At 40.0% G+C, this 18,534-nt stretch overlaps 1 protein-coding gene across 2 annotated transcripts in view; it reads left to right on the forward strand.

Moving 5' to 3' along the window:
• The window catches only part of RABEP1 (rabaptin, RAB GTPase binding effector protein 1), a 123,273-nt gene extending 116,044 nt beyond the window's left edge, over positions 1-7,229 (forward strand). The window contains exons 17-18 of one of the 2 annotated variants that reach the window (XM_073615019.1): positions 2,501-2,629; positions 4,644-7,229. In XM_073615019.1, the coding sequence (XP_073471120.1) occupies positions 2,501-2,629; positions 4,644-4,745 (231 nt within the window). In that variant the 3' untranslated portion in view covers positions 4,746-7,229. The remainder of the gene's footprint in view (positions 1-2,500; positions 2,630-4,643) is intronic. The other variant, XM_073615020.1, reaches the window with a different exon arrangement.
• The last annotated feature ends 11,305 nt before the right edge of the window (positions 7,230-18,534 follow it).

Genomic DNA, 18,534 nt, shown 5'->3' on the forward strand with positions numbered 1-18,534 from the left:
CAGTTTTTTAGGTGCTAAACGAATCAAGTTCAGATATCACACTGCGTCTCTTTAACTGATATTTTGCGCAGTTGTGCGACGCTGTACCCAAAAAAAATTGATGTCCTTTTTCCCCCACAAATAGTTTTCTTCTGGTGGTATTTGATCACCTCTGCGCCAATTTTGGAAAAAAAAACAATATTTTTTATTTTCTGCTATAATACATATCCAAAAAAAAATGTAAAAAAACAAATTTCTTCATCAATTTAGGCCAATATGTATTCTGCTACATATTTTTGGTAAAAAAAATCCCAATAAGCGTATATTGATTGGTTTGCTCAAAAGTTATAGCGTCTATAAACTACGGGATAGATTTAGGGACTTTTATTTATTTATTGGTAATGGCGGCGATCTGCGATTTTTAGCAGGACTGCGACATTGCGGCAGACAAATCTGACACTAAGTGACACTTTTTGGGGACCAGTGACACCAATACAGTGATCAGTGCTATAAAAAAAAAAAAAAAAAAATGCACTGATTACTGTATAAATGGCACTGGCAGGGAAGGTGTTAACACTAGGGGGTGATCAAGGGGTTAAATGTCTTCCCTGGGAGGTGTTTCTAACTGGGGGGTAGTGGATTCACTGAAGGAAAAGAGAGATCCTGATTCAGCTTAGCTGAAACCCGATCTCTCACTTTTCCTCCCTGACAGATCAGCGGTGTGCTTTGTTTATATCGGCACACCGCTGCTCCGTCTCTCCTGTGAACGATCGTCTGGTCGCGGACGCCGGACCCAATGATTGGCTCCAGCTTTGTCCAATCACAGCGGGAGTGGCGCGCGTGCCTCCTGAACCGCGTGCACGAAATCACGTACAGGTACGTGATTTTGTGCACCCGGGCCGCCCTGCCACAGTAAATGTACGTGGGGCCGGTTAAGGCAAAATGCTAATCCAGGCATATTTACGAAAAAGCCACTATTCATCCCATGGAGATCTTTCCCCCAGGTCCAGACACTGCTAGCTAAGGTAGTCTGTCTGCCACTTTACCATGCCTGTGATGTTCATTGCGAACAAAGCTGTGATGTGAAATTCTGCCCAGGACAGGATCTTTTCTACTTGCTGCTGCAAGACTAGCACACTGATAAATTAACTTCTATGGTATATACAAAATTATGTATGCAATTTGAATTGCAATCTCTAAATATAAATTGTGATCATCCAAAATAAAGTGGAAAAACAAGTCCAACATCCAAGATATTTAATGTGGCATACGATAGGTGATAATCCTCCACTGACTTCAACTAAAAAGCCTCTTACTGAACACTGCAACCTCTTCATCAAAGAGGTCAAAAGACGCTTCCCCAACACAGTGAGACAAAACAATGGCATTCAGAGATTTTCAGCGGCAGAGCCTCCTTCATTCCTGACCTCAGATTCATGGCACCCACATTGTACATTATTTCATAATAAGGAAAGATCCACAAAGCACAAAGATTTATTTACATATGGTTATACTCACAAATAAAACGGATGAATCGGTATAAAAAAAAAAAAAAAAAAATCTGCGCCACTCAGAACACATGCATATTGACATCAGATCATATGCCCCACTGACGCGTTTTATCACAATTGATGTCATCAGGGACTGGAAACACTCAGCTTGACACTGCTGGAGACTAGATATAGACAGCAACATAAAGCCAATTATGAGGCACCATCTCCCTGCTGGCAAACAGGGAAAATATTAAAGGAAATATCTTGTAAACTGGCAAGCTGTGATCTCTAATTCCATTTGTCAGATTTCTGCTCATCCGCTGATATTTGGCACAAAGTGGTAGTAACATATACGATGCCGCACTGGTTTCCTTAACCAGTTTAATAGGTGAGGGAATGTTTCCAACACATCACTATGTGTGCCTCTGTAAAGGATACTGGTCGGTTCCTGGCCTTTTGCATGATGTAACAAGTTACAATCACGTGTGTCTTTTAAAAACCGTATAAAAGAACCAACCACTAGCCGATAGAATCCGACATCTTGGAGCCATACTGTTAGAGTTTTCCTGGCCCATGAATACTTTGTGACTAGCTTGCCAGTTTGCATGATTGTTTGCTGCTGTGTTCATCTGTGACTATTTGCTTGCAAAGGGGCTTGCTGCTTGTATATGTTTTCTTTATCAGCCGGGTCATTTTATTTGTGCTTTGCTTGCACTCCTATTTGTAGTAATCCCGCACAATGGATTCGCTTGCTCAGCTCATGTGGAAAAGAGGGATTGTTTGTAATGCACTGTTATACATATATAGGCCCTGTGTAGGCAAGGTCATATAGTGTTTGTAAAAATCTTTCTCCTAGTCAACTAGTGTTCCCTTTTTAATGCCTTGCTAAAACTTTGGTGGGTTTTTTGGTACTTTTCTTGCCTGTTATTTTTCAAACTCTGTACTTTTATTATTGCATTGGCAATATATGATATGAAACAACTGTTTGGCTGTAATGTTACATGTATTTGTGAACATCAACACTAAAGCTCTATTTTCAGACTAGCCTGGAACAGCTTTTATTTGAAGAAAAGAACAAGGCACAGAGACTGCAGACCGAGTTGGATGTCAGCGAGCAAGTGCAGAGAGATTTTGTGAAGTTATCCCAAACGTTGCAGGTGAATCAAACGTCTATGATAAAGTGTGGTTCATTTTTATTGACTAATAAAAGCTGTGAAACTGAAAGTAGCATGACCCATTCAAAGGTCAGACCACAATCCAACTGAAAAGCATTGATAAACCTTTAAAAGAGTAACAGCCCCCCTCCAGCCTAACCTAGCTAGATCAATAGATTATTTGTACCAAAGATGGGCTAAAATAATAGAAATTTCAGCCAAAGGTTATGTTGGTCAATATTGCAGTAGTACAGGACAACATGGGCTCAAAGGATGTGGGTTAAATGAGGCTGGCCATCAGGCTGAGAAAGTACTATGGTACTGGATTGAAGATGAATATTGCAGCAAATGTTTTTTTTATTTTACATTTTAAAGAGCTATTAATTTTTCTTTTTTTTGGCTGGAGTTCTGCTTTAAAGAAGACCTCTGCTTTGGAAATATAGTAGCAGTCATTGCTGACCTTCCATTCTGGAAATGCAAGTTGTGTTGATTCAGTGGTTTTAGTCGTTGAAGTTACAGACCCTGAAGACCTGCACAGATTATTATTATACAGGATTTATATACTGTAGCACCAACAATTTGCGCAGCGCTTTACAGCGATGTAGAGTTATGGATTTTTTAAATTCGTATTTTTGTTTGTTTTGTGTCCGTTTCTTAATAAGCACTGAAGCCAAAAACCGCCAAGAAGCTAGAATTTCCAGGAGGTTGTCAACAATGGCAGCTTCTGTATGTCTCCTTTGTACATGTGTGCTGCTAGTATAGTATATAGATTTCCCCCTGATAATAATCTCTGCAGTGCTTTGCAGTGGTGAACCTTCTTTCACTTTACATGTAGTCACTTACTGACTTTTACACCAAATCCAACTTTGACATTGTGTAACTTCACTTGAAATCGAACGATCTCGAAGCCGAATGTCAGTGTGACTTCAGGTGCAACTTGCCTGACATCTGTGCGACTTCATGTACGGGTGTCAGTTTATACAAGTCGCCCCTGAAATCAGCATAAATAATGCAGGAGCTTCTTTCAAATTGGTGCCGCAACACACAGTTGGCATCACCCCTATTTCAACAGTTCCATTACCGACAATAGGGTGCAACTTGCCATACGATTTGAACCTGTCAAATCATATGACATGTTGTACCAGTGTGAACGAGGGTTTAGGGCTAACATTGAGTCAGCCCATGTAATTGTTATTTATTGTTGTCCTACATGTCCAGTTGCCTTTTACATGCTCCTGTTGTGCAGTCAGACTGTCGCATTAAAGAGGAGGTCCAGTCAAAAAAAAAAAAAATTAAAAGTCAGCAGCTACAAATACTGCAGCTGCTGACTTTTAATTGGACACTTACCTGTCCCAGGGTCCAGTAATGCGGGGGATCGAAGCCCCGCTCGTCTCCCCCTCCATTCAGCGGCGCCGGCATTGCAACTGTGGGCGCCGGGCTGTAGCTTCACAGCCTGGCACCCACTGCGCATGCGCGAGCGACGCCACGCGCCGTGATTGTAAATAAACAAAAACACCAAGCGCAATAATGTTCTAGCGTGACATATACAATCAAATAAGTGTAAATCAAATGTATGTGAATGCACGTGCAATTAATTAAATAGAAAAAAAAAAAAATGTTTGGATTGACCATGATATCAAGCTGCTTCAATTATATAGTGGTCAGAATCCCCTAAAAATTAAAGCATATAACATAGATTGATGCGCTCTGATACAAAGTTCAATCAATGATTGGCCGCTCAGTCACCTGGGACCTGTAATGGGTCCCAGATGATTGACAGGAGGGAGGGAGCAGAGCTGAGCCCTTCCTGTGCCAAGGGGGAAGTGATGTCACCAGCCCAGGCACTGGAAGAGGCAGACTACGAGGGACCCCCTAGCAACAGGCATTTAGAGGTAAGTAAAAAAAAATATATATCCAAATGTTTTTTTGTATTTTTTTTTTTAGGATTTTTCATGTTTTTTTTTTTTTGGGTGGAACCCTACTTTAACTATTTCTTTTGGTTGCTGGTTCCTTTCAGGTGCAGCTGGAGCGCATTCGGCAGACTGAGTCTTTGGAGGTCATCCGAGCCATCCTAAATGATACAAAACTGACAGACATTAATCAGCTTCCTGAAACATGACCTCTCCGTATCACAAGGATCTGAAGCTACAACCGAGTTTTTATTTTTAAAACTCATCTTTCTAGTAACATTAATTATTATTTAACTCTTCTCCCACATGAGGGGATGTGGTTTGTGAAATGAGAGCACTGTATAAGGGAATAAATCAATGCAGGTTGGAGTCTTGAGAGCAAGGAGGCCAGGAACCTTTCCAGTGGCAACACTAATGAAACAAGTCGCTTTGTCTAACTAAACAGAGCTGTCTCTCCATTAATAAAAAGTCTGTTGTTTTGTCTCTCATCTTATTTTTGGGAAAGCAAAAAACTAAATAAAATGCTTTGTAAGTATACTAAGCATATGCAACAGCATGATAGCTGCTGGCTACAGCCTTCTTCTTAACCCGTCCAGTTTGGCTCGTAACCTGTTTTTTTTGTAAGTGTAGTGACGGCCCGCTGTGTCTTTGGCAAGGCAGGTTATGTTTACAAATGAAACTTTTGCTGGTGAATGACACAACACTCTTTCAGTGCAATAATCCTGCTCTGATATTGAAAGGACTTACTTGTAATGGGAATTTGGGGATTTTTTTTTTTAGCACACCCCAAAAGCAATCAAAAGGCAGCATAGTGAAAGGCAGTAGACATTGTTTGATGGACCCCAATATTTGTTTCAGCAGCATACAATTTCAACATATAAAATAGAAGGACACATGTTAAAAGGTTAGTCTGTAGAGTCCATTGACTCAAAATTTGGCACTCAAATCCCAGTTTTGCAGTTTAACAATAAAATGCAGTGGATCCCACCACATTTATTGTTAGACTAGCACAGAATATTAGCAATTAGCAATACTGTGTTAAAGCAAAGAGTAGTGATGTCATCTGTTTAATTGTGCAGTAATATTTTAGTTCTGTAAATTGCAGCATGTATAGGCAGCAGCAGTTCTCTGTGGCATGTCCATATTTGTTTTTGTAGAGAATATATATAGTAAATACCAGACGACATCTTGCATTAGTCTGCATGGTCAGTTTCCGAAAGTTCATGTATTGCAGATGGCCCCCCCTGCAGTTTGATGTGTAGCAAGTCTCAGGCCCATAGGCTGCTGTTCGGTCACCTTATAGATTGCATCTGGTCAACTTGCTGAATGACTGAATGACTCTGATCATTTGGTAGCTGCATTCCACATTTTACAGTTCTGTGGACTGTTCAGCACATAAAGCCATTTGCATTCAGATTTTCTTTCAAACATATTCATCTGAATTTTGTTTTTAGCAGCTAACATTATGCAAGGGATCAAATGCCACAAAATGTCTACACCATGATGATTTTAGAAAATTTAGATCAGTCCTTTTTTATTTGGTGTATAGTTCATATGTATCCCATTGATACTGTGTATTTATTTATGTTGTATTCCCTACAGAATCTGAAGAAGGGAATGAGGGATAACTTTGTGATAGAACATACTGTTGCACCCAATTCTAGCTACTGATCAGGCTAAATTCAGTCATAGACTCCAAACAGCAGTCAGTTATCGGGAAACAATGATGTTGGTTTACCAAAGGAGTAGAAGTTGTTCACTTAAGCTGGCCATACATGGTGCAACTTTTTTTCCTGCAAAGAGAAATTCGCTCAATTCCCCCATCGACACAGACAGCATTGATGTGAGAATTGGGTTTCCTTCTGCCGAGCCATTGCATTCTCCTGGGGGCAAACTGTTCCCACGGGGAGAAGACAGTGATTATTAATAGTGGCTATACCAGCTGCTAGCGATAATCGTAAGTAAAATCCGTCAGGCTGGTTTTACCCAAGTTGAACGATCAATCAACTTGCTACATTTAGCCTACCCATACATGGTTCAAATCTTGGCTGATTCCTGCTGAACCGGCTAAGATTCGAACCGTGTACGGCCTGCCTTAGCATAGTGAATGTTCGTTTCGCATATTGAATGTAAATGAACAAGTTTGAAGCTGTGTTCATTTTGAATACCCAATCATGTGCAAGCAAAAATCCTGTTTTTTTTGTTGTTTTTTTTTTCCCCAACACGATTGGGTTTTTAAAGTGAACAAAGATTCACTAACATCTACTTTGTAAAATAACATAAGCTTTGCTAGGTTAACGGCCTATTTCCTTTAGTAAATCCAGGAGCTCTAGTGCTATCTAGCTGTATGGACTGTCAGCAGATCCTATTCAAACTTTGTCTCTTGCCTAAGGTCTCATCATCACGTAACTCTGCTTATTTAGAAGATGGACACCCAATATCTATACATACCTTAAATGGTTTGTAAAGTAGCCAAACCATGTAGCTTTTCTTAACGGTTGAAAGATGAATCTGTCAATGGGCTGCATAAAGATTAAATACATGCAGTATATGTTTTCTAGGACCAAATACTTATGCTCTAAGTAACTAGCTAATGTTTAAGATGCTGATTTTGTTAGGTAAACTAAATATCAACATAACTGTTTTTCTGGACAGAATTGTAAACCTTTTTTTTTTTTTTTTTTTTTTTTTTGTCATTTGAAATATAGGTTTTGGTATTTTGGTTTCTGTGCATGAAACCCAGTGTGCAGTTTATTTTACTAAGAGTCAATTTTGGTAACTTGATATTTTCAACTACAACACAAAATATTTGACAGATATCTAAGCTGTTCTAAAATTGAATTTTTCCCCCTCAATCTAATTCTTAGTGTAGAGAAAGGTTTGCTCCCCTACTAAGTGTTTACTGCTGTCTGTGACCTCAGGGAGAATATTCCCTACTTTTGGTTCTATTGTCAGGGCATTGTCCAAAGTCAAATTTCTCAGTATATTGCTTTGGATATCCAATAGGGGAAGTTAAAATGGGCATCTTTTACCTTTTATGCTTTATTTCTTTAGGAGCACAGAATACCAGATTATTTTAATTTTATGTACTGGTGCTTGATTTTCAGATTAACAGAAGCTATGTCTAAAACGGCTTAAGGTGGCATTTTGTGGGTAAGGACTGCATTTTGGGGGGGGGGTGCGGCGACGATGACAACAACCAGGTAGTATAGGTTAATGCACCAGAGATTTTTCATCTTGTTTGAAAATCTCTGAAGCATTGTGCAAGTAGCTGAGCTGCAAAGTGCAGCAGCCTAAGATTACTGAAAAGGTACCAGAACATTTCATTCACTTTACCTGGTTACAGTATAATGAAGTATGCAGTTCTTTGTAAAATACAAGATTGAAATGACTGCTGACATCAACAATCTCCAGGGCAGGTTTCTGCTGATAAAGTAGTATCTTCCTAACCCAATGAAAAATACTGCATAAATGTCCTCAAAGTAAAGTGTTTGACAATTAAAAAGCTGCTGAAGTGTCTCTTCTTTACTGTCTTTGTAATCTTGAGTGGAGTTACTGCAGAGTCTGGTTGAGTGAAATTCGCAACTGGAAAACCAGGAATTGTGTTGCTTGATTTTACATTTATCTTAACGGATAAGGCAATACGTCATGCTACCTAACATAAAATAAAGGTCCCATATTGACACAAAATACAGAATCTTTCTCATAGTTTTTCCTTACTCTGAAATGTTAAAAATATTTGCTGTACGCTAATTTTGGGTGTTTTTAAATGAAATTTTGTATGATTGTCAGGGACTGTTAAAACACAATTTCCCCATACGCTTTGCATGGGGCGTAGGTAGTGATTTTTAAGCAGTTAATGTAAACCCGTGCAAGCCAACCTTAGCATATGATCTAAACCAAAAGCTTGAAGTAGAATTCCAACCAATCTTGTCTTATTAGTTTCAGAGTGGGAAAAGGGTTAAAGACCTTTGCTAGGTTTAATTAGGGTCTTTGTCCTTATCAGGGAGATTTCTCTTCACTTTCTGTAATAGACAAAACAGGAATTGAGGGGATATCCTCTTTTTACAGGTGCCTCTCTAATTCCAATTCTGGCGGCAACTGTAATTTCAGATTTCCCTTTACTTTCTGTCACAGTCACCATGACCAATTGCAACAGAGCAGGTTGTAAAAACGGTTTGCTGCGCTTAGGGCTGATAAAATTCATATATACATGCAGAATACACAAAAAAACTAATAAAGTCCCATTAGGTGATGATACAAAATGCTTGTGCTTAAATTGGTGCTCAGACTGGGTGCCCCACATAGATGTGCACCCTAGACCAACTATCACTAGTTTGGTCTCTTAAGCATGTGGGGATACCCTTAGGGAGCCTGTTAAAATGACATCTCATGCAAAAATGCACCTTATAGGGATGGATGCAAATGAATGATAAAGGAAAACCTTCATTGTGCAATGCCTATAAAACAGGTTTATTCAATACACAAATTAAAATAATTCCACTCGTATTTATAATAGCCTTATAGTCCTGGCACCTGGCGTGTATAGCAGGTGATTGTTAATGCTAATCGGCCCTGGCATGGAAAGCCGCCGCTCACGGCGTTCTGCTTGATTCCTGGGCAGGATACCTATAGTAAAAACACCACAATACGTCAATTAGATTTAGAGCTATAGTAAGCTTAGATTATATTCAATTATACACTTAAAACTGAAGTTTAGGTGTGAATTTAGTTTACATTAATCCAGCTTGGCCCAATATGCTGTAAATATAAATATCTTCTACCTGACTGATCCCTGTGTAAACTGCAAGTCTCAGTAGCAGTTGCCTCTACTACAGTGATGGGAGAAGTCTTCCAGGTCCAGTGCTGAGCGGCTGCAATTCTGCATAGTAACCTCAGAGGGTCATTTGCTTGGGAGTGCTGCCATTCAGAGAAAATCTTGTATTTTTTTTTCAGTGAATACAGGGCATTCTGATTGGACCAGGTGGAGATTGTGATATCACCACCCTGCTTTTCCACCCCCTATCAGATAAGCACACGTCATGTAATTTTGCTGCCTAGAGGAGGATTGGACATTGGCAAACAAATGGTAGGCCAGCCCAGGTAAACTTTCCTACTACTACCATGCTTCAGTGTTTTTTTTTTTTTTTTTTTTTTTTGCTGCTCCTGTTTTGCAAAAGTCACAAGGAACTCTGATTTCTGGTCCATTCCTACCACCCCCCTACAGTGACTCTGGTTACCACCAGCCATCACTCATCAGCCTCTGGTTGCCTGGGTTTATGAGTACCTGAAACCTTGAGCCAACTTGCATCACTGCCATGTGGTCGCAACATGTCTATACCTAGACAGAGCAGACAGTCATCTGCTACATTTACTTTTTTATTTTAATCAAATATTATTTTTTTTTTTTTTTTTTTTTATGAAAGACTTTGTAGGTATACAAAAGGCAGCAGTTTTACATTCCCATAGTACAGTAGCAGTGAGAAGCATCCACTATCTGAGCAGGCATATACCGAAAAGTACAAAAAAAACACAAAGGGACATGTAAAATAAATATTTAAAGCTGGCATTCAAGAAGTAAATGGGGTGCTACTCTCTCCCTGCCACTCAAGTGGGAGAAAGGGGAGCAATAAAGCTCTGTCATAAGTTTAACAAAAGTATTTAAAGGGATCTTACTACTGCCCTTCCCAGGCTAAATTGTAAAGAGAACTCAACTAGAGCGTGCCCTGTTAGTGTATAACAATTATATATACCAACCAGCTGTATATTCCAGTTAGCTTACATCAATACACTAATTTCTCCACCTTGTGAATCCCAGTAGCTTTCAGACAATATTAACATTGAAGTATCTGCACTGCCACTAAAGCTAGGGAAGCCAGGCTGTGGACCTGTAACCATGGATCCAACAGTTTGTAAAATTTATGCGGGGTACCCAATTTTCGGCAGAATTTGTCACTCTTTGAGCAGAGTAGAATTGACCGGTGCATGCCAATCCTCAGACAGACGGAGTAGAGGACAGGGCATTTTTAGTATAATACATTTGCATGCCAAAAGTAATCTAGTAATGGAGGTCCTGACTTGCGGTTTAAAGATTTCCTTGTCTAGAAATCCAAGTACACATATTAGAGGGTCATTATGCAAGTTTGGAATGCCCGGTTAATGGTAGCTATGATGAGATGCCAATAGCGAACTAGTTTGGGGCATCTCCAAAGCATATGCAGAAGATATTGCCAGGGATCATCTACATCTAGTACAGTCTGGGTTCTCCCTGCAGGTCCATTGGAATAGCTTTTGTGGTTTTCTATACACTCTATGTATGACAAAGAGTTGGGAGAGTATTTGTGTAGGTGAGGGACACCATTAGTATATGTTCTAATACAGCCTGCCAGGTCTTCCCATGAAGCTTCCCAATATCCTTTTCCCATCCTTTCCTGCCAGGTAAGTGAAAAATGCTACTTTTACTGTACTTTGAGAGCAAATTTGTTAGGTGATCTACACTATATTGTCAAAAGTATTGGGACGTCTGCCTTTACATGCACATGAAATGAAATATAATGGCATCCCAGTCTTAGTCCGTAGGGTTCAATATTGATTTGGCCCACCCTTTGCAGCTATAACAGCTTCAACTCTTCTGGAAAGGCTGTCCACAAGGTTTAGGAGTGTGTCTAATGGAAATGTTTGATCAGGCACTGATGTTGGACAAGAAGGCCTGGCTCACAGTCTCCGCTCTAATTCATCCTAAGAATGCTCAAGCGGGTTGAGGTCAGGACTCTGTGCAGGCCAGTCTAGTTCCTCCACCCCAAACTCTTTCATCCATGTCTATGGACCTTGCTTTGTGCACTGGTCCAAATCATTTGGTGGAGGGGGATTATGGTATGGGGCTGTTTTTCAGGGGTTGGACTTGGCCCGTTAGTTCCAGTGAGGGGAACTCTTAAGGTGTTGGCATAAAAAGACATTTTGGATAATTTGATCCACCCACCTTTGTGGGAACAGTTTGGGGATGGTCCCTTCCTGTTCCAACATGACTGCACACCAGTGTATATCCACTGGGAATTCACCATTGACCCACTTTAACAGGTAAACTACTAAACAGGAAGAAGGTGTACCTACCTTTAAAGATTATACTGACTGGCGGCTGGAATTCTTCCTCAACCACTCCCGGACTGTCCATCATTGTTGTACGTCAGTACTTTGAAGAGGGATATCGTTGTTATGGCAGCAGCTAGCTGCCATAACCCCAGTATCCTCTTCAGCTGGTGGTCCGCTTCAAGATAAAAGTGGTCTCTGCAGCGGATTTGCCACAAGATCTTTTTTATCAGCGGCGGGAGAGGGCCCCTACTCCCGCCACGCTTCGGTGCACTCTGCCGCTGGGCGGAGGCGATCGAATCTTCTCTCTTGTGTGACATGGAGGCGAGTGAGGGGAAGATGGCCCCCACCTGTCTCCTTATCAATGCAGGGCGGAAGCAACGTCAAGACGTCACTTCTGTCCATAGCTCTTAAAGGGCCCTTTTTTTTGTATTTTTTTTTAAATGACCAAATTTTTGTTTCATTTTTATTTTTATTGCATTTTAGTGTAAATATGAGAGCTAGGGTCTTTTTGACCCCAGCTCTCATATTTAAGAGGTCCTGTCATGTTTTTTTTTTTGTATTGGGATGTTTACATTCCTTGTAATAGGAATAAAAGCGACACTTTTTATTTTTACACTGTTTTAAAAAAAAAAAAAAAAAAAGTAATGCTGCCACCACTATGCTTCACTGTGGGGTTTTTTTTTTTTTTTTTTGGTGATGCAAAGTGGTTTTGCACCTAACACACTTGGAAATATGACCAAAAATTCAACCTGGTCGCATTAGACCATAACACATTTTCCCCACATGCTTTTGGCAGAGTTGATGTAGGTTTTTGCTAAATGCAGCCAGATTTGGATGTTTTTCTTAGTAAGAAAATGATTCTCCCTCCCAACATATGAAGAAATACGGTTGCTGTAGGTCTCTTTGTTTTCTTCAACAGTTTTCGAGGTTATGTTCTTGGTATGTCACAGTTATGACATTTTCTCCAATGGTTGAAAACCATCTTCTCTGTGTTCCATGGTATAACTAATGCCTTGGAATCTTTTGTACCCTTCTCCTTCCTGATACCTTCCAACAACCTTTAATTTGTAAGCTTTTGGGGGACCATGGCTTTTTCTGTAAGAGGCAACTGAGTAGATGTCAAAAATACTAGTAGAAAAGCTAAATCAGAAACACTTTCGTTTATGGCAGTTGTGTACTAACTAGTATTTAATGGCCAAGTTTACCTTTGTTTTTTTCCTCTCTAAAAATTCTAGCTTCCCTATGTACCAATATAGCATTAATGTACTTCTTTTGCAAAATTAAAACAGCTTTCCATTTATTCTACATACACACTTGCCTTACTGTCTGCTTGGCTGTGTAAAAACACTGACACACCAAACAGACGATCGCCCTCATGGCTTGTCTTGCTGGACGATATGACTCCCATAATGATAATGATAATGAAACCACTTTCCGGCCATCATTAGTAGATGATGCAGGGTGTGTGCGCTAATGAGATCAGGTGTTCAACTCCTTTCTGTGTCATGACCTGAAGTCTGTCCAGGAAGTAAGGCAGAAGTAATGGAGCAGTGTTTTTAACCACTTCCCACCCGCCATAGCAAAATGATGGCTGGAAAGTGGTTTCATTATCCTGACTGGGCGTCATATTGTCCAGCAAGACAAGCCGCGGGGGCGCGCAGCGTAGCGATCGTCTGTATGGTCTGTCTGACACACCGAATCACCGATTTCGGTAAAGGGCCTCTGAAGTAGGCTCTTTACCATGTGTCCAATCACAGCTGATCAGAGCATAAACGGGAAGAGCCGTTTATCGGCTTTTCCTCCACTCACACTGACAGATGCGAGTAGAGGAGAACCAATTGACTGCTCTCCTGACGGGAGGTCTGTGCTGATGCCCGCCCAGGACCACCAGGGTTGCCAATTAGTGATGCCTGGCAGTGACTCCTCATCAGTGCTGCCTATAGGTGCCCCCTCATTAGTGCCCATCTGTGAAGGAGAAAACTTACTTAGTTTATGTTATAAAATTTTGTAAATAAGAAAACTTTTTTTCAAAATTTTTGGTCTTTTTTGTTATTTGTTTAGCAAAAAAATAAAACCCCAGTGGTGCTCAAATACCACCAAAAGAAAGCTCTATTTGTGGGAACAAAAAAATAAAAAAATTTGGGTAGTGTTGCATAACCGTGCAATTGTAACTTAAAATGCGACAGCGCTGAAAGCTAAGAATTGGCCTGGGCAGGAAGTGCCCAGTACTGAAATGGTTAAACAGCCATATAGACAGTAGGGTAAGCGTGTGTAGAACAAATGGAAAGCAGTTTAATTTTTGCAAAAGTACATTAATGCTATATTGGTACATGGGGGGGGGGGGGGGAGATGGCATTTGGTAGGGTGAGAAAATGAACTTCGCCTTTAACAATAGTTTAAATGCGATTAGTTAATTCTGAACACAGACACATCCCTAATTTTAAGAGGGTGTGTACACTTGCAGCTACATTTTTTCCCCACTCAACAATAACTGAATTATACAGCTTATCATTGAGGATTCACACCATAGAAATGCAGTCTGGATGCATTTCTGCTGCATTTTCAATGCTCAAGTTTCCTGTTTTTTTTTTTTTGCTGTAATGTGTTGCGGTTTGCCACATTCCAGTACAGTTCTGTGCAGAAAAAAAATGCAGCATGTTCAAATTTTTTATGCGCTGAAACTGACCACACTGCTGTGAACTATGCAATTGGAACCCATATAAATCTACTGTCAATGCGTTTTTGATGCAGAAAAAAAAATGCACTGGACTGCTTCTGGTGTGAATCAGGCCTTAAGTTGGGGGAAAAAAAGTGATTGATTATGGTCTAAATCTCTCTCTCCTCCCCAATTTAAAAATCCTGGAAATTTTGTGAGGACCTATAGGTTGTGCACCAATGAAAATTCAGCCCAGTGCTCTGGAAATCTAAGTCCTAAGAGACATCAGGTCTTTAGCTATGCAATCAGTTCCTTATAACCCCCCCCCCCCCACACACACACACCCACACACACACCCACCTTTCCTGTTTTGTGCTTGGCACATGCAGTAGAACAGAGAATGTAATTCTGCAGGTCCTTTCCTTCAACTTGCAGCCTAGTTCTTTAAGTTGATTATGAAGGATCCTCCATGTATATTCTGTCCCATCATGGACCAAGACAGCTGGGTACCAATAATTCATTAACTCAACAAATTATTCTAGCTGTCCTCCTGGATTATAGAATCCCCAATTACCACCAACTGTCTAGGCCTTTGTGCATTAACTTCACCAGCTGACAGCAGTGACATCTAGGAGCTGCCACTTCTAAGTTTGCATCCTCCACCCAAACTGGCAATTTTTTTTTTGAATGCTCAAACCTTAGACTGGTCTTCCTTTTCTTTTAAGCCCCTACCACTCCCTCTAACTACATTAACCAATCTTTGCACCTGATCATCCTGACTTACCCCTTCATATCAATCCTGGTTCACACCTATGCATTTTTAGTGCGTTTTCAGTTTTGCAGAAGCACACTACAGTCCATTTAATGTGGTTTCCCATGGGTCACGTTCACATCTGTGCATTTTATGGAAGGGGCCAGGGACTTTTTTTCTGGTTCCATAGACTTTAATGAATCAAAAACGTGCATCGCAAAATGCACCTAGAATATGCAAACTGCAACCTGCATAGGTGTGATCCAGGCCTAATTCAGCTATCTCAGCCTAGTTCTGTTGGTTCTCCAGAAACCATCATTTGAACCTACCTACAACATGCATTTGTCTAAACTCACGCTCACAAAGTTGCTTTTCTTATGGCAATAACCTCCATGAAAAGTTGTCAGTTTGTCAAGAAAGGGTCACAAAAGCAGAACAGTTGAGGCTTTTCTAAAGGTGGGTTCCTCCTTCCACAATGATCAGGTCATTATTCTCCTTTCTTTGTGTCCTGCTTCCAAACGTCCCACTGTCTGAAGGAAAGTGCAGCTCACTAAACAGTATGTACCACATCCAGACAGTGTGACACTTTCTTTGTCATGGTTCATCCTGGCCTGAGCATCCCAACAAGATACAACCTACTTCGCATTTCACCTTTTGCAGGTGGATGCAGACAGACATTCATAGTTCTTACCTATGGACTTAAAGGCAAAGTTCCACCTTTCCCTCCACTATATTAGTTAGGGCTTCCTTGGCTTTTCCGCATCAGGAAACAGTTTCTCAGATTTGCAAGGCTGCCACCTGGCCTTCTGTTCACGTTAATCAAGTTCTACCAGATGATGGTCAGGCTTCCCCTGATGCCAGTTTCAGTCAAACTTTTTCAGGATTGCTCTGTGAACCACGTTGGTTGACCTGTTGTTCACATGGGCCTGTTAGTGCTTTTGTTTGAACTGCTTTTAGACATCCCAATGTATCTGACTGCTCCTGTGTCCCCACAATTAAGAAAACAGGATTTTTTGCCTTACCTGTAAAAACCTTTTTTTGGAGCACATTAATTGAACATTGTTCCCCTCCCCACACCTCCGGTGCAATGGTGAGCGGGAGAGATTATAGCGGTCTTTGCCAGTGCCCAATCTCCTGTAGGCAGTCACATATAACTGAATACACCTCTGCCCAATAATGTACACCAAGAAAAGTATTTTTACAGTTAAGACAAAAAAAAAAAATCCTGTTTCCACCCACACTAGATGAAAAGAACAAGGCTTAAAAAAAAAATTTTAAAAAAAATGCATGCAGGGAACCCCCTGGCCCAATGCCAGTGAAAATACGCCTTCCACATAAATGATGAATCTAGTGGGAAGTAAATGAACAAGCTAAAGCATGGTTGGAAACTGAATCCACAGTCTCATAATCAGGATTTCAACAGCTACTGTAGCAATGGAGAGACAAGGTGGCAGATTGGTCCTTCAGATAACAGATCTGGTCCATCTTGTAGAGGACACGTAGCAGCCTCTAACAGACAAACAAGGCCAGAATACCATACTTTCAGAAGCTATAAAAAAAATTACTGGAGCACCCTCACTTTTGAACTAGAGGAGTTAGCAACTTCAATGAGGAATGGCATAGATCGTAGTATACTGATCAGTGCTACCAGGGTCTCCACAACATCCACCTTCAGGTCACAGGAAATGTAACTGTGTAACCTTTTGCTTTAGTGAGATGCTAGTAAATCCACATCCAGCAGACTTCCGTTTTCTGCAACACCTCCTGATAGAGAGACCATTCCCCTGGGTCCAGAAGTTGTCTGCTGAGAAAAACTGCCTGCCAGTTCTCCACCCTAGAATTAAGAGATTTAAATAAATGTTCCAAAGCAACTGTACCTGTAAAGTCAACATGAAATAGCCTCTCCTACTTCTGAACTCTGGTAATAGCAAACAGAAACTGTCTGACGATCCACACTTCAGTAATGTGGGACTTCTGGTCTCCTAATGCACTCCTTGATTCAACCTGCCAGCTCTCACATTCCTACTGTGTACTGTAGTGAAGTAGGGGCTGACAGCTCGAATCACAGAAAACAAGAAAGGTGCAAGACTCTGTAAGCTATTCTGATGGCAGCTTGTTTTCAGTCCTGCAGATTGATGGTGTGGGCAGCTGGAATGGGGAATATTTATGTCTTCTTTGCAGGTAAAGTTGATTTAGAAATTTTAGCTACATAGTTTCTTTGGGAATATACATTTTTGTGCAGGATTCATAAAAGTAGGGCTGCAACTAACGATTATTTTCACAATCGATTAGTTGGCCGATTGTTTCGATTAATCGGTTAATAACCTTAAAAAAAGTTGTGGTGTATAATTTAGTTAATATGTAAAGTTTAAAAAGAAGGCAATTTATTCTTAAATATCTCTATGCTGTGGTATATCTAAATAACCAACTATATGGTTAGGGAGCAAAATATCTAATCCACTCTGAGAATAACACAGAAGAGATATACTGTATATACTATTAAAGGGTGAATCTGGTAAATATAATCAGACTCAGAGATCATTTTTTTTTAATTTAAAAAAAACAATGTCTTCCTTCAAAAAAAAAAAAAAAAGTCATTTTAAGAACGTTCGTTCGATTTTCTAATCGTTAGTGGGGTCAAATTGACGTTCATTTTCAACCACAGTGACAGGAAAATTTGGAAATACAAAACTTCTTGGTCAAAGGAATTTTCAGACAGTGTATGGTTTTCGTTCAGAAATTACATTCATTTTATAAAACAGAATGTTAAAACAAGTGAAAATTTCAAACAACATTCTTTCATTCAGCGAATGTACAAAGATGTTTCGTCTGAATATTCTCATCTGAAAATTGATCCGTGTGGCCAGCATAAGGCTCGGTACACACCTAGGCAGTTTGCTTTTGATCTGTTTTTGCAGTGCTTTTTGCTGTGCATTTTGCTGTGATTTGCGTTTTTGCATTTTTATTGGCCAATTTGTTGTTGGGCAGATTAAAACACACAAATTGCTGCAAAAACGCATTACATGCATTTCTGCAGCTTCTCCATTATAGTATATTGAACCAAAAAAGCACAGTTTTTGGTTCAATATAAAAGTCCCATAGGAAACCATGTAAATGAACTGTAGTGCGTTTCTGCAAAAAGCAGCAAAAAACACATAGATGTGAACCAGGTCTAAGAAGTTTACCAACATAAACTAAAATTAGCCTTTTATAGTACAAAAAAAAAGCAGATATCACTACTGTAAGAGGTTAATTTTTTTACTGTAGAACTGTGAAAGTAATATTTACAGTAGCAATTTTTTGCTCTTTTTGTACTATAAAGGGCTCATTTTAGTATTTTTTTTAACCTCATTATGTTACTGGCCGATTAATCGATTATTAAAATAGTAATCGATTCATTTCATAATCGATTAGTTGTCGATTAATTGATTAGTTGTTTCAGCCCTATAATAAAAGAACATCTTATAAAAGAACATCAAAAAAGCGAACTCAGACAAGAACA

The sequence above is a fragment of the Aquarana catesbeiana genome, linkage group LG02 (assembly GCF_042186555.1).
Source record: "Aquarana catesbeiana isolate 2022-GZ linkage group LG02, ASM4218655v1, whole genome shotgun sequence".
NCBI classification, from domain to species: Eukaryota; Metazoa; Chordata; class Amphibia; order Anura; family Ranidae; genus Aquarana; species Aquarana catesbeiana.